General features: G+C 35.5%; 1 protein-coding gene across 1 annotated transcript in view; it reads right to left on the bottom strand.

The window, feature by feature from the left end:
- The window catches only part of LOC141427931 (uncharacterized), a 29,314-nt gene extending 22,053 nt beyond the window's left edge, over positions 1-7,261 (bottom strand). The window contains exon 1 of the mRNA XM_074087541.1: positions 7,199-7,261. Coding sequence (XP_073943642.1) covers positions 7,199-7,230 — 32 coding nt within the window. The 5' untranslated portion in view covers positions 7,231-7,261. The remainder of the gene's footprint in view (positions 1-7,198) is intronic.
- Between the last annotated feature and the right edge of the window lie 4,758 nt (positions 7,262-12,019).

Below are 12,019 nucleotides of genomic sequence, written 5' to 3'. Positions count from 1 at the left end.
CGGCGAACACGCGGCGAACCTTGCGGCTACTACGAAACTCGAAGTTCGTATCGTACCGTCCCTCTCGCTCTCGTATTAAATAGTATAAGTGTCAGAGGGACCGCTCGACACGAACTTCGAGTTTCAAGTGTCGTAGTAGCCTTGCTTGATCCCTTTGTCAGATTCACTGACATTTCTGATAGTGACACAACAGTTTCAATTTTCTCATTTAATTGCAGGCAAAGGTTAATATCTTGCATTCAGCCAAGTTATTTAACATAAATTATTTTAATAAAATAAGATGGTCGCATTTGGTTGCACTAGTAAATTATTGTCAAAAACATGCACTCCAACTGGAATCCGGCTGCAAAATGGAGTTATTGCGCAGTTAGTGCAAACTGCATCAGCACTGCACCCGACTGTCAGAGGACTGCCATTTTAGGCAATCGGAGTGCAGTTCTTACGCAGTTCTGATGTAGTTCTGAACTTCGGAGTTCTTAACTTCGTTTCTAAAACCTCTTATTGAAAAAAAAATAAAAAAAATGGAATATCTGTCTTGCTCCTCCGCGAATTAGTGAGGCCAAGTCGTGGAAAACAGCTACGTGTGAGTTGCAAAAAATGTTTTTTCATGCAACCTCTTATTGCTTCTGGTTTCTGGTGTTCTGACTTGTATTTTTGTTATGATTGGTTATTTGGAGTCTTTTTGTATTTTTTATTTCAACTCCAAATTTGTTACTTTTACGGGTATCCCGTGAAACCATATCGAAAATACAAACTTAGACATGGATGCACAGAAAAACCAGAAAAAGAGACCAGCGCTGGGAATCGAACCCAGGTCCTCAGCAATCCGTGCTGCGTGCTATAACCCCTACACCACCGCTGGACAGGAATTTAGACACGAATTTTTCCTATGCATACATATCTCAGGTTGCTTATTTATACTACGCTACTTATGCAGCAGCACTAGTACTTATGTGCATCCATGTCTAAGTTTGTATTTTCGATATGGTTTCACGGGATACCCGTAAAAGTAACAAATTTGGAGTTGAAATAAAAAATACAAAAAGACTCCAAATAACCAATCATAATTTGATTGCTTAGTAGCGACATCTCTTGTCTGGGTGAGCGGTTGGTTCCGAAAGAATGTGACGTCTCTCGATGAGAGCGCGAAACATAGATGTCGCTAGTGCTGCTGCATAGTAGCGTAGTAGAAATAAGCAACCTGAGATATGTATGCATAGGAAAAATTCGTGTCTAAATTCCTGTCCAGCGGTGGTGTAGGGGTTATAGCACGCAGCACGGATTGCTGAGGACCTGGGTTCGATTCCCAGCGCTGGTCTCTTTTTCTGGTTTTTCTGTGCATCCATGTCTAAGTTTGTATTTTCGATTTGTATTTTTGTATTGATGCAATAACTACTTTACGCATACTCATAATCTTTATATCTGTCAAAGTTGTTCTGTGCGCTAAGACATATTTTTTATCTTTGGCTACAGCTTGCACATGTTTCTTAGAACATAAAATAAATAAAATAAAATAAATATCACGGGAAATTTCACACCTATTGACCTAGTCCCAAAGTAAGCTTAGCAAAGCTTGTGTTATGGGTACTAAGAACATGGTTCCTACATTCATTTTTTTGACTGTATGGTTTGGGTAAGGGTTGTATACTGTAGTTTTAAAGTATTACATTTTGAAAAAGTGACTCTCTGCCAAGTTTCTTGCTGCGCATTTTTCCTGACAATGATGGTCTTTCCGAAAGCGCTGGTAGTTTAAAAAATGACGTGTAAAGTGCCCATTGCGGCCTATTTACTGAATAAACGATTTGATTTGATTTGTTAAAAGTGAACAGACAACTATTTCTTTACTGTTTATTATATGTGTAGATTTGCCTAGCTTGTAATCTAGATTTCAGATTAAAATAAATTGTTTTTTTTATTTGTATTGATTTACCTATGTATTTTTATTTCGTCTGTCTACCTATTCAGTCTTAATGTCTATCCATTACCTACATTACAAATTAAACTGTGGGCATGAAGAGGGATAAATTATTTCTTTATTACCAAGACTATTTACATTAAACGAAGAATTTCTTAATTAAACCGAAAATTGTGTAATTATAATTTTAACGAAAAATCCGGAACTCACATTAACCAGAATACGGATACGAACAGAATAAGGCCGTCAACGGGCTGCGTGACAGACGCGCGAGGCGTTGCGCTGGACGCCCCGCATTCGCCTCCACCGCGTCGTCTGCTTCACCCCCTCAAATACCGAAAATTCTTCTATAAGCGCGCCTTAAAGTGAACGAAATCTAAAACGCAACAAGAAAAGCGCAAGTCGATATGATTTTAGATGGCACTTACGTCGTTTTGCTTTGCCCGGTTTCGTATCTTCAAGTCTAGAATTCATATTTTTTGTAATTACGTGTGAATATTTTATCTATTTAGGTATCTCAGTCAATGGCCAGATGATCAAAAGATATCTCATAATTGTCGGCTTGTACTTGAAAACTATAATTGCAGAAAGCGCTAAATTTTTAAAAATAGGACAGGCAACACATTTCGCTGATAAAAAATCTGCCGCGAATACGTAACACGGGGCACACACATGCGCACAAACATATAAACATAATAATATTATTATTTATTTATTAGCATATAAATGTGTCCCACTGCTGGGCATAAACATATAACATAAACATATTATAACTACAAATGAAAACGAATCAAATTAATATTACAAGCATTGCTTGTATAAAAGTACCTACCTATTAGATGATAGATTTCCTCTTACTAGAGTATTTTACACATACAAACCTAAGTGTAAACACCATTGTTACCTATAGGCTTTGTCACATAGTATGTCATTTCAATAATATATTATAAAGTTTACAAGTTATTTTAAAAAAAGAGTATATTTTTGTATAAAATAATGAAAGGTTCTTCCCCATATTATAAGTTTTTTTTTAATAGGTTTTATTCATTGGATTTTATTCAATAACAATAAAAAAACATGACACTTCTAACAGGTATTTACTATATAAACAATATAAGAACCACGCAGTGTAAATAAGCAAGGACATAAATATAAGTTCAATAACAGTTCGTTGTGACAGTGAAATCTACCCAGCTACCTACCAAAGCAATGTCTACTATAAAGTAAGTTTTTGTAAAAATTACATTTTTAATACAAGCTTTTTCTGCCGACTCTACTTTTTCTTGACTGGACTTGCATTGTCACCCAAACTACATTTGCATAGCAAATTTCAAGTCGATGCCATTAACCGTTGAACGGTTCCGTCCTGCGGAGACGATCCTGGCCGGGCTACCAGGATGTGACTACCAGATTATTGTATTGTCACGCAATTTACATAAGTATACCAAATTTCATTGAATCGCTCCGGAAACACTGTCCCAGATAGCTGATTCCGTACTTTAGTCGTGCGTGGAAAAAAGTTTCGCTTAAAGCGGACGGTGCTAGATTGCCAATCCTCAAGGTGGTGAGGATGAATGCAAGATTTTATACTCATAGGTGCGCTTGGTGCAACCTAAATTGAATAGAGATGTTTTGACTTTATTTATTGACTTTCAACTTTCTTTCTTTTCTTTTCGCATATAACTGCACGGACGCAGGCGCGAGCAATAAAGGCTAAAGTATTGTCACCATTATTTTTCGGTGAACTGTGCCTCAAAACGTCGATTACGTAAACATTATAATCTAAATTACGAATGTACTTACTTATTTCCTTATGGCAAGACGTAAAATAAGCACATAATAACTTTCTTCAAGCAAAACATGCGGAACAGAAATGTGTCGATATCTCGGAAACTAATAAGGCGAATTACCTTAAATGCAGTTTCATATCACCAGCAGTTATTAAACTCCACTCGTTACTTATTAAAATAAGAAACAAAAGTCAATCGCAATTATTTACTTTCAGTAGAGTCATTGGTCCGTAGTGCTTCACCGTTCTTCCTGAACTGAGGTGTAACACACATTTCCAATGAAAACCTAATTAACCTTAGGCTTACTTAGCAGTACTTAAATACATCCTGGATCAACCTCGTTTCTAAATGATACACGCAAAAACGGTATTTCATAATCCGACAAACCGACGGTTGAATCGTCTATGTTACAAATTGATCGGTTTCCGATAGTGTTATGCTATCTACTTTTTTGTAAGGAATATATCCAGGTGTAGTCGCCTCATATGGAGCTCCACAAACCCTGGCCATTCAGGGCAGAGTAGAAAACAAGACCACGTGAATTGAAAATACAAACTGAAATATAAATGCACAGAAAAACCAGAAAAATAAGACCATCACTGGGAATCGAACCCAGGTCCTCGGTATTCCGTACCGCGTGCTATACCGCTACACCACTGATGGTCAATCTTAAGACCACGTGGTCGATCACCATCTCGATGGACAGACACCATCAAATCTGTCACCAAGATCCCTGTGGTAGAACTAGTAGAATGTGCTCGTCAAGCGGCTTATATAGACCGATGGAGAAGGATCGCGAAGGCACCATTAGTGATAGGCGACCCCTAATGACCGCAACCAAAAAACAGATAGGTTACAGAAATAAACATACAAAGTGGGCTCGAGCAATGCACACATAGACACTGCTCACGGACACGATATCTCGGACCGGTTGGGACCAGTGCGAGCGCGAGTGCCATCCGCTTGAGACACGCAGACGCGAATTTATTACACTTTAAAATATCTTATTCTTCTCTTTTAAAATATGGCTTTTCTGTCCTAATTAATAGGACAATTTCGCCAGTGTCAAGGTAAACTCTCTTTGAGAGGGACGTTGTACGGTAATTGTAGTTTTTGCAACTTGATAGTAAAATTTCAGAAACCACGTGGAGACCACTTGCGCATTAAAAAATGTTAGACACGAGAGCAATATAGAATTTTGGGATCACTGTTCACTGTTAAGGTTAATCGCCGCATAAAACACTATCAAAATTATACTTCAACTAGCCAAAGAATCATAAATAGCAAAATTGGATATTGTCTACATCCGCCATCTTCGAATGCTACAAATCGAATCACTTTAAAATAAAATAATCGTGCATATCGCCAATGTCGAAATCGTCGCAAGCTATTTTCTGTCACAAAGTATAACAATGACAAACATTAAAATATTTTAGTTATTATTAATTTATATTGCCATTCTTCCCGTTCCATTCTCGACAAGAAATACGAGTGCCACAACTAGATACGAATGCCACTACCACAATAGTTTTTTGTGCATAAGCCATAGTTGACTACCTTGCCCTAGAGCGACCGCTAAGCGTAGGTACGAGTATGAAAAGTGAAGTACATACATGAGGTTGACTTATCTCTTTTGTACCACGACCGTCTGTCAAGTGTCCGATTTCGAAGAGAAGACAAGCCCCGTAAGGCAAAGTGAAATAAAGGTAATAAAGATAATCAAGATTATTTAAAACGATAACTTTTTCTAATTCAGTAGTTGATACCGGTCACAATGAGGGCTATCGTTTTTTGTCTCACTAGATGGTGCACTGTTGCGTGAGGTTTTTAAGTATGGCTTTTAAAGTCTGTTATTACGGGCGTGAAAACAAAGTTTAGATTAAAATCATATTCAATACACTTGAAAACGTACCATAAAAATATCGAGCATATCACAGTGTTCCATAGTCCCCGTTTTGTTCGGAAAAAAGGGAGGACAAAGGTTTCCGAAAGACAAAACTCTCAAAACACAGACATTCATTGCCCCGAAACGCATATTTGCCATATTTAATTACAGATATTGCAAAATATTCACAATATTATTCTAATTATAAATAAACCCGCGTAGCTCACCCAAAAACTATGAATTTGACATTTCGGAGACCTCACGCTACACTAGCACCTCTAGCGGCGAATTCATACGCGATAGCCCTCATTATAAGCCACACTTACTTACAACCGCTGCCTTTTTTCTTTGATATTTTTTGTCGAAAATATTTTTAAACCTATTAGCATTGGGCAACAAGAAAACGCAGCCAGCCTTATCTATAGGCTCAACAGCAGCGATCTAGGTGATATTTGTAAATACCTAGAAGTCTTTAGACTTAGGGGCTGTTTCACCATCCATTGATCATTTTAATTTGACGGATAGATGTGATGCCGTCTCCATCTATTCGAACAAAACAAGCAGAGACGGCATCAAATATATCCGTCGAATAAATTTAATCAATGGATGGTGAAACAAGGGGTTAGAATAAGTTAGTTTTAGTTTTATTTTTCAAATCAGTCCTAGCGCTGTGAAACTTTTTAAAGAAATTTCGAAAAGGTTAGTACCTAGACGTCACAAGGGGCCGAAGAGCTGGCAGCTTCCTCGGACAAAGAATTAGCTTGCCTATTCAAAGAGGAAACGCTGCCAGCATCTTCGGAACCTTGCCTAAGGAGTACTCTTTAAGTAATTTGTTTTAGTTTTAGGTTAAAGTTTAGGATAGGTAGTTTTATTAATTTAATGCTTATTGTACATGTTATTATATTTTATTAAAATTTGATCTAATTTTATGATTTACTATGACATAAACTGGAAAATAAAACGAATAATCAACGACGAAACGAAATCACTGAATCGAAAAATCGTTTTAGCAACCCCCTAATGGGTTTAAACGACCTATACAACGATACCCCACACTATAGGGTTGGGTAAGAAAAAAAAATCACCCCCACTTTACGTCTATGGGAGGTACCCTAATATTTTTTTTCTTTTTTTTTTATTGTACCACTGTCGGCGTGACTGATATATGTATTCATGTCAAATTACAGCTTTCTAGTACTAACGGTCTCTGAGCTTACCCGCGGACAGACAAACGGACAGACATGGCGAAACTATAAGGGTTCCTAGTTGACTACGGAACCCTAAAAAGGTCAAAATGGGTTAACATTTACAAGACGTCAAAAATATCTGTATACCTTTAGGTACGCCACTAGCCATTATGTCGATGTATACTTAGATGTAATTCACGCTATGCCTGTATCTATAGATATTTATGTCCTCAACTGTTAGGGGTTGGACACTGAATCACAAGCGCCATTTTTACACTCATTAAATAATTAATTATTTAAAAAAATCACATCTGAAAAGGCAACTAAATTATCATTTGACAATTGATTATGAAACAACAAAATGTCTCTTTCACATCAAATTACATTACAATTACCAGTGTATATAGAAAAGCCGTCTTACCAAAAACATTGCGTTTTCGTGTGACGCACCATTTTGGCGCCCGTCGCGACTCGCGATCGCCGTATCACTACTTGCGCGGGCGCATTCGGCGAATTCTGCTCGAGTCATCACGAATGAGGGGATGGAAACAAGCGCATTGTAGATAATGTCAATGAACATTCAAATTTGCATAGTCCCGAAAACTTGAACATTATACAAGGTGGGCCTTATAACAGGAGCAAATAAAACATTAAATTAAAAAAAAAAAAACGAAAAACCCAGCTGCCAAAACTAAAAGGAAGAAAATAGAAGAGTGCTCTAGAACTTTGTTAGGTAGCTAATTTAAAGTGCAACAGTCGGGACCCATTACTAAGAGTTTTTGAGCGTCACGATTTAAATGGGTCCCGACTGTTGAACTTTAAATTAGCTACATAACAGAGTTCTAGACCACTAGGCTTATTTTCTTCCTTTTAGTTTTGGCAGTTGGGTTTTTTGATTTTTTTAATTTAATGTTTTCTTTTACACTTTTTTTGATATTTATGTGAAAACGGTAGATTAAAAGTAGTTACTTATTATAAACCATATATATTTAGAATGGGCTATTATTAGCTTTTATTTGATACTCATATTGTTACCTTATTGTTTGTTATTGTTGTTGTTGTTTTTTTCGCAGACGCCATATTGAAAAATTATATATATAGCCTATGTCATTTCGACAGTTAAGACGAATCCAAATGATACCTCATATGTTAAAATCCATCTTGCCATTTACCGAGGCCCGTCTAGCGAGGACCGAAGAAATGGACATACATACATACATAAAAAAAACATACATACATACGCTTACAAAACATAACCCTCCTTCGGGCAGTCGGGTAAAAATTTAACCACAGCTTTTACTCTTTATTTTGAGCTAATTAATATAATAATTTATAATAATAACTAATAAATAATAATTTCGTTTTAAATTTTAGGAATCATCATTCTTTGTTTAATTAACAAAAGCAAAAATACATATCTAATATTTTCCAATAATTTAACCGACGGACTAATAAGATTGTTTTGTGACACTATCCCATTACGAGTATACTTATTTTTATGTTTTTTATTACCTACTCTTTATTAACAACTTTATAGATTTTTTTCATTTTCTCGCTAAGTCATGTTCAAAGCCAACTTTCGACGATTTTCTGCGTTAATTGAGTTCGGTTATCCTTAATTACAGGTAGTAAATAATTATAAATTCAGTTCAGTTATTATTTTTTACTAGTTTGTTCCTTCCGGAATAGACGCATTCTGTCCTGTCAAAGAATGCGTGTTTTGTTTAATTAAGTTTCTTTAAAGCGTTTAATTTTTTTACACACGTCTTTTTTATTATTTTAATACCTATATTAAAAAAAATGAATCCCTATTTCCCTTGGTCACGGCATCACGCGTGAACGGCTGGACCGATTTCGCTAATTCTTTTTTGTTGTGTTCGCTATTGTCAGGAGAAGGTTTAGGCACCAGCTAGTGTCTTATAATTATCTTTAATCAAAATAACGATTTTATACATGATGATTTTTAATCGGTAATCAATTGAAAAAATATAAAATAAAAATTACTGATCGCTGATTAAAAACCGGCCAAGAGTATGTCGGATCATGCTCAGTGTAGGGTTCTGTAGCCGTTAGTAAAAAAGAAGCTAAGGACACTCACGTCTTACAAAAATCAAATCGTCAAATCGTTTTAAAAAATCATACGTTTCGTTGAGCAAATTAGTGTTCTGCTAATCAAAATCAAAATCAATTACTTATTGATGTTATTTAACCCGGAGAAAAATCCCAATATTTTCTGGCAATGAGGGCATAGTTGACAGACGAACTATCGCGCTAGATGGCGTTAGTATCGTGAGGACCGTTTGACGTTAGTACGGTCTTGCTTGATTGCAATGTAAAACGGACCTCACCTCACGATACCTATATACTAACGCCATCTAGCGATATTTTGGCTGTAAAGTAGCCCTCATTCTCGGTCACCGCTCAAAATTGGACAGAGCATAAAAAAAGAAATAGCAATCAAAATAGTAGAATGCACAACGAGAGCATATAAAACAAGCCAATTTCCCCGAGGCGTTCATATAGCCTGTTCATATAGGTGGATAGACACGTCGAGGGAAAATAGGTTTAATGCTTGAGTATGTACACTCTGCTTTTCACTTAGATTGCGAGGAAATGAAATAGCAACAGTGGAAATGATTTTTCACTTACTTAGGTATTTACCTTTTATTTTTCATGCATTACTAAGTATATATTTTTTTAGTTTTATTGATTGATTTTGATTGATTTTTATTTTTATATAACATTAAAAGTGATAAAAAAATATGTAGAAACTTTGACACCTGATTGCCTAAGTCTTAGACGAAGATATTACTTTACGCACTAGAGCATAAAAAGTCATTTTATGTCGTCTTAAGCCGGCATAAATTCGAATTCTACGAGCATGAGAAGTGAAGTTATTTTCACGGGTAATTTAACAACATTACATGCATAATATCATCGTATATTGGATACTAGTTTTATGAAATTGAAACGTTAATTAATCACGAAATTATTACTTATTACACAAGTTCGGTATTTATTAGGTACACACATACACGCCTGTGCTTTGTATACAGTTGCATTTTTAAAATAAAAATTTCATGTTTAGAGTTTTTGGAATAGGAAATATTACGCAAAACTCTGCACAGGGGGCGGCAACGTCAGTTCTCTTCATTGTTTGGCAATGACGGATCATGGCATAACAAAATAATACGACATTTACATCGATAGTACCGATAAAGCTATATTTTCAAAAATTAATCAAAATAATATTATATTATGGCATGACATTAGACATTCAAAACAACTGTTCATGGTTTGTGCTAGTGCTGCATTCTGGCGGCAAAATATTGCAGTAATATTCCCTACTTAATGCTTTACGGTGAATGAAAGAAAACATTGTGAATTAAGCTTTAAAAAAACCGCTCAAGTGCGACTGGGACTCGCGCACGAAGGGTTCCGTACCATCTATACAACATTCATTAGACATTAGCAAAAAACGGCAAAAAACACGTTTGTTGTATGGGAGCCCCCCTTAAATATTGGTTTTATTCTGTTTTTAGTATTTGATGTTATAGCGGTTACAGTTAGACATAATCTGTGAAAATTTCAACTGTCTAACTATTACGGTTCATGAGATAGGTACAGCTTGGTGACAGACGGACGGACGGACGTACAGACGGGCAGCGATGTCTTAGTAATAGGGTTTCCGTTTTTACCCTTTGGGTACGGAACCCTAAAAAGAGTATGTGCAATTGTGCAGTTCCTAATAAGCACTAGCTAGACTCGTGTAAGAACTACATACAGTTCAGGCCCTCTCATTGACTGAGAGAGGAGACTTGTGCCCAGTTGTGATTGATCGCAAATGATTTCAAATTTAGGCCCCCATTACGTTGTTTTCTGTATTTTTAATTAATGTAAGTATTTAATGTTCTACATTTTTTTGGTAGTTAGGTAGGTAAGTATTCTTTTCTTTTTACCGCACCTAATTTTGATTGTTTGTCAATCTTTGTAAATTTTCTTTACACCACTAGTTTAGCTGAGAGAGATCCCTCATTACGAATAATTTGATTTTTAATTTTTTTTTGCAATAAAAAGTTTATATAAGTTACAAAATTGTCATTATTATTCTTACGTGAACTTTGACCTACTTCAAGTTTCTTCTTGTCAGTATTATTTTACTCGCTCAAACCTACTCAAATTTAATGTTTTTTTATGTTTTATTAGCTTTTACCCTGCTTCTCGCGCGTAAACAATTAAATCTGACAGTTCAATCAAAATTCGGGATTTTGCTAAGCTACGTAAAAACTGGGATATAGCATGATGTAGTTATTTTTATTTTGGAACTAGGAATCTTATAAAATATTAGTGAATTTAGTGGCGCCATCTCTTGTGGAGTAGCGGAACTAACACCGAAAAAGCTCGGCGATACTTATTCTTCATACTGCAATACTGCGATAGTATGCCATGACACATGACAAGCGTTATAATAACATAATCTAATAATTGTATAGAAATTTATGATAACTTAATCAAAGTTGTGAGAGAAAAAATCATATTTTTCATTTGCTGGCTTTTATATTACAATGACTGGCATGTCCGTACCGGGCGGCTGAGGATAAGGAATTTGGTTTGACATTCATTCATAGTGAAGTTTTTACAGTGTCTAGCTACATATTAGTAATCTGTGGTCTAAACCATGTCTAAACATTCACCATTCATATAATCAAAACAAAACCTTCCAGCTTTACAATAGTGTTTTTAGTTAGATTGAATATCTATAACTTGAAAAAATTCATAATAAAGAATAAAGATTACTTATAGCCTCTTGTGAGTCCACGCGTACTTTGTAAAGCACAAGTTGTTCATTGAGTTAATAAGTTTTAATATGTTGAAATTATTTTCAAAATAACAAAACTGGTGACGTCTAAATTCCTAATAAATTTAAAAAAAAAACAAAAGGTTAATTTTGTATTCAATAAAAAAGGGATGCCACAAAGTAGTTCTAACAAAGCCGACCAATCTGTGTCAATTAATTCTGAACGCATCAATATCTATCAAAAGAGTGACGCTTATAAATGTTGCTAATGCAAAATTTTAAGTACAATAATCTTTTAACAAAATATAACTGTTTGTGAATTAAATAACACGTCATAATGCTAATAAAGATAATTACGCCGCTTTTCATCGTTGTCATAAGTACTGGTTAAATTATCGGACAAGTACACTGTAAAAAAAATCATGACTCGATAAAACCTTGATA

This window comes from Choristoneura fumiferana, chromosome 5 (genome assembly GCF_025370935.1).
Source record: "Choristoneura fumiferana chromosome 5, NRCan_CFum_1, whole genome shotgun sequence".
Taxonomy (NCBI): domain Eukaryota; kingdom Metazoa; phylum Arthropoda; class Insecta; order Lepidoptera; family Tortricidae; genus Choristoneura; species Choristoneura fumiferana.
The sequence above is the reverse complement of the archived record's forward strand: the minus strand, read 5'-3'. Positions and strand labels throughout refer to the sequence as shown.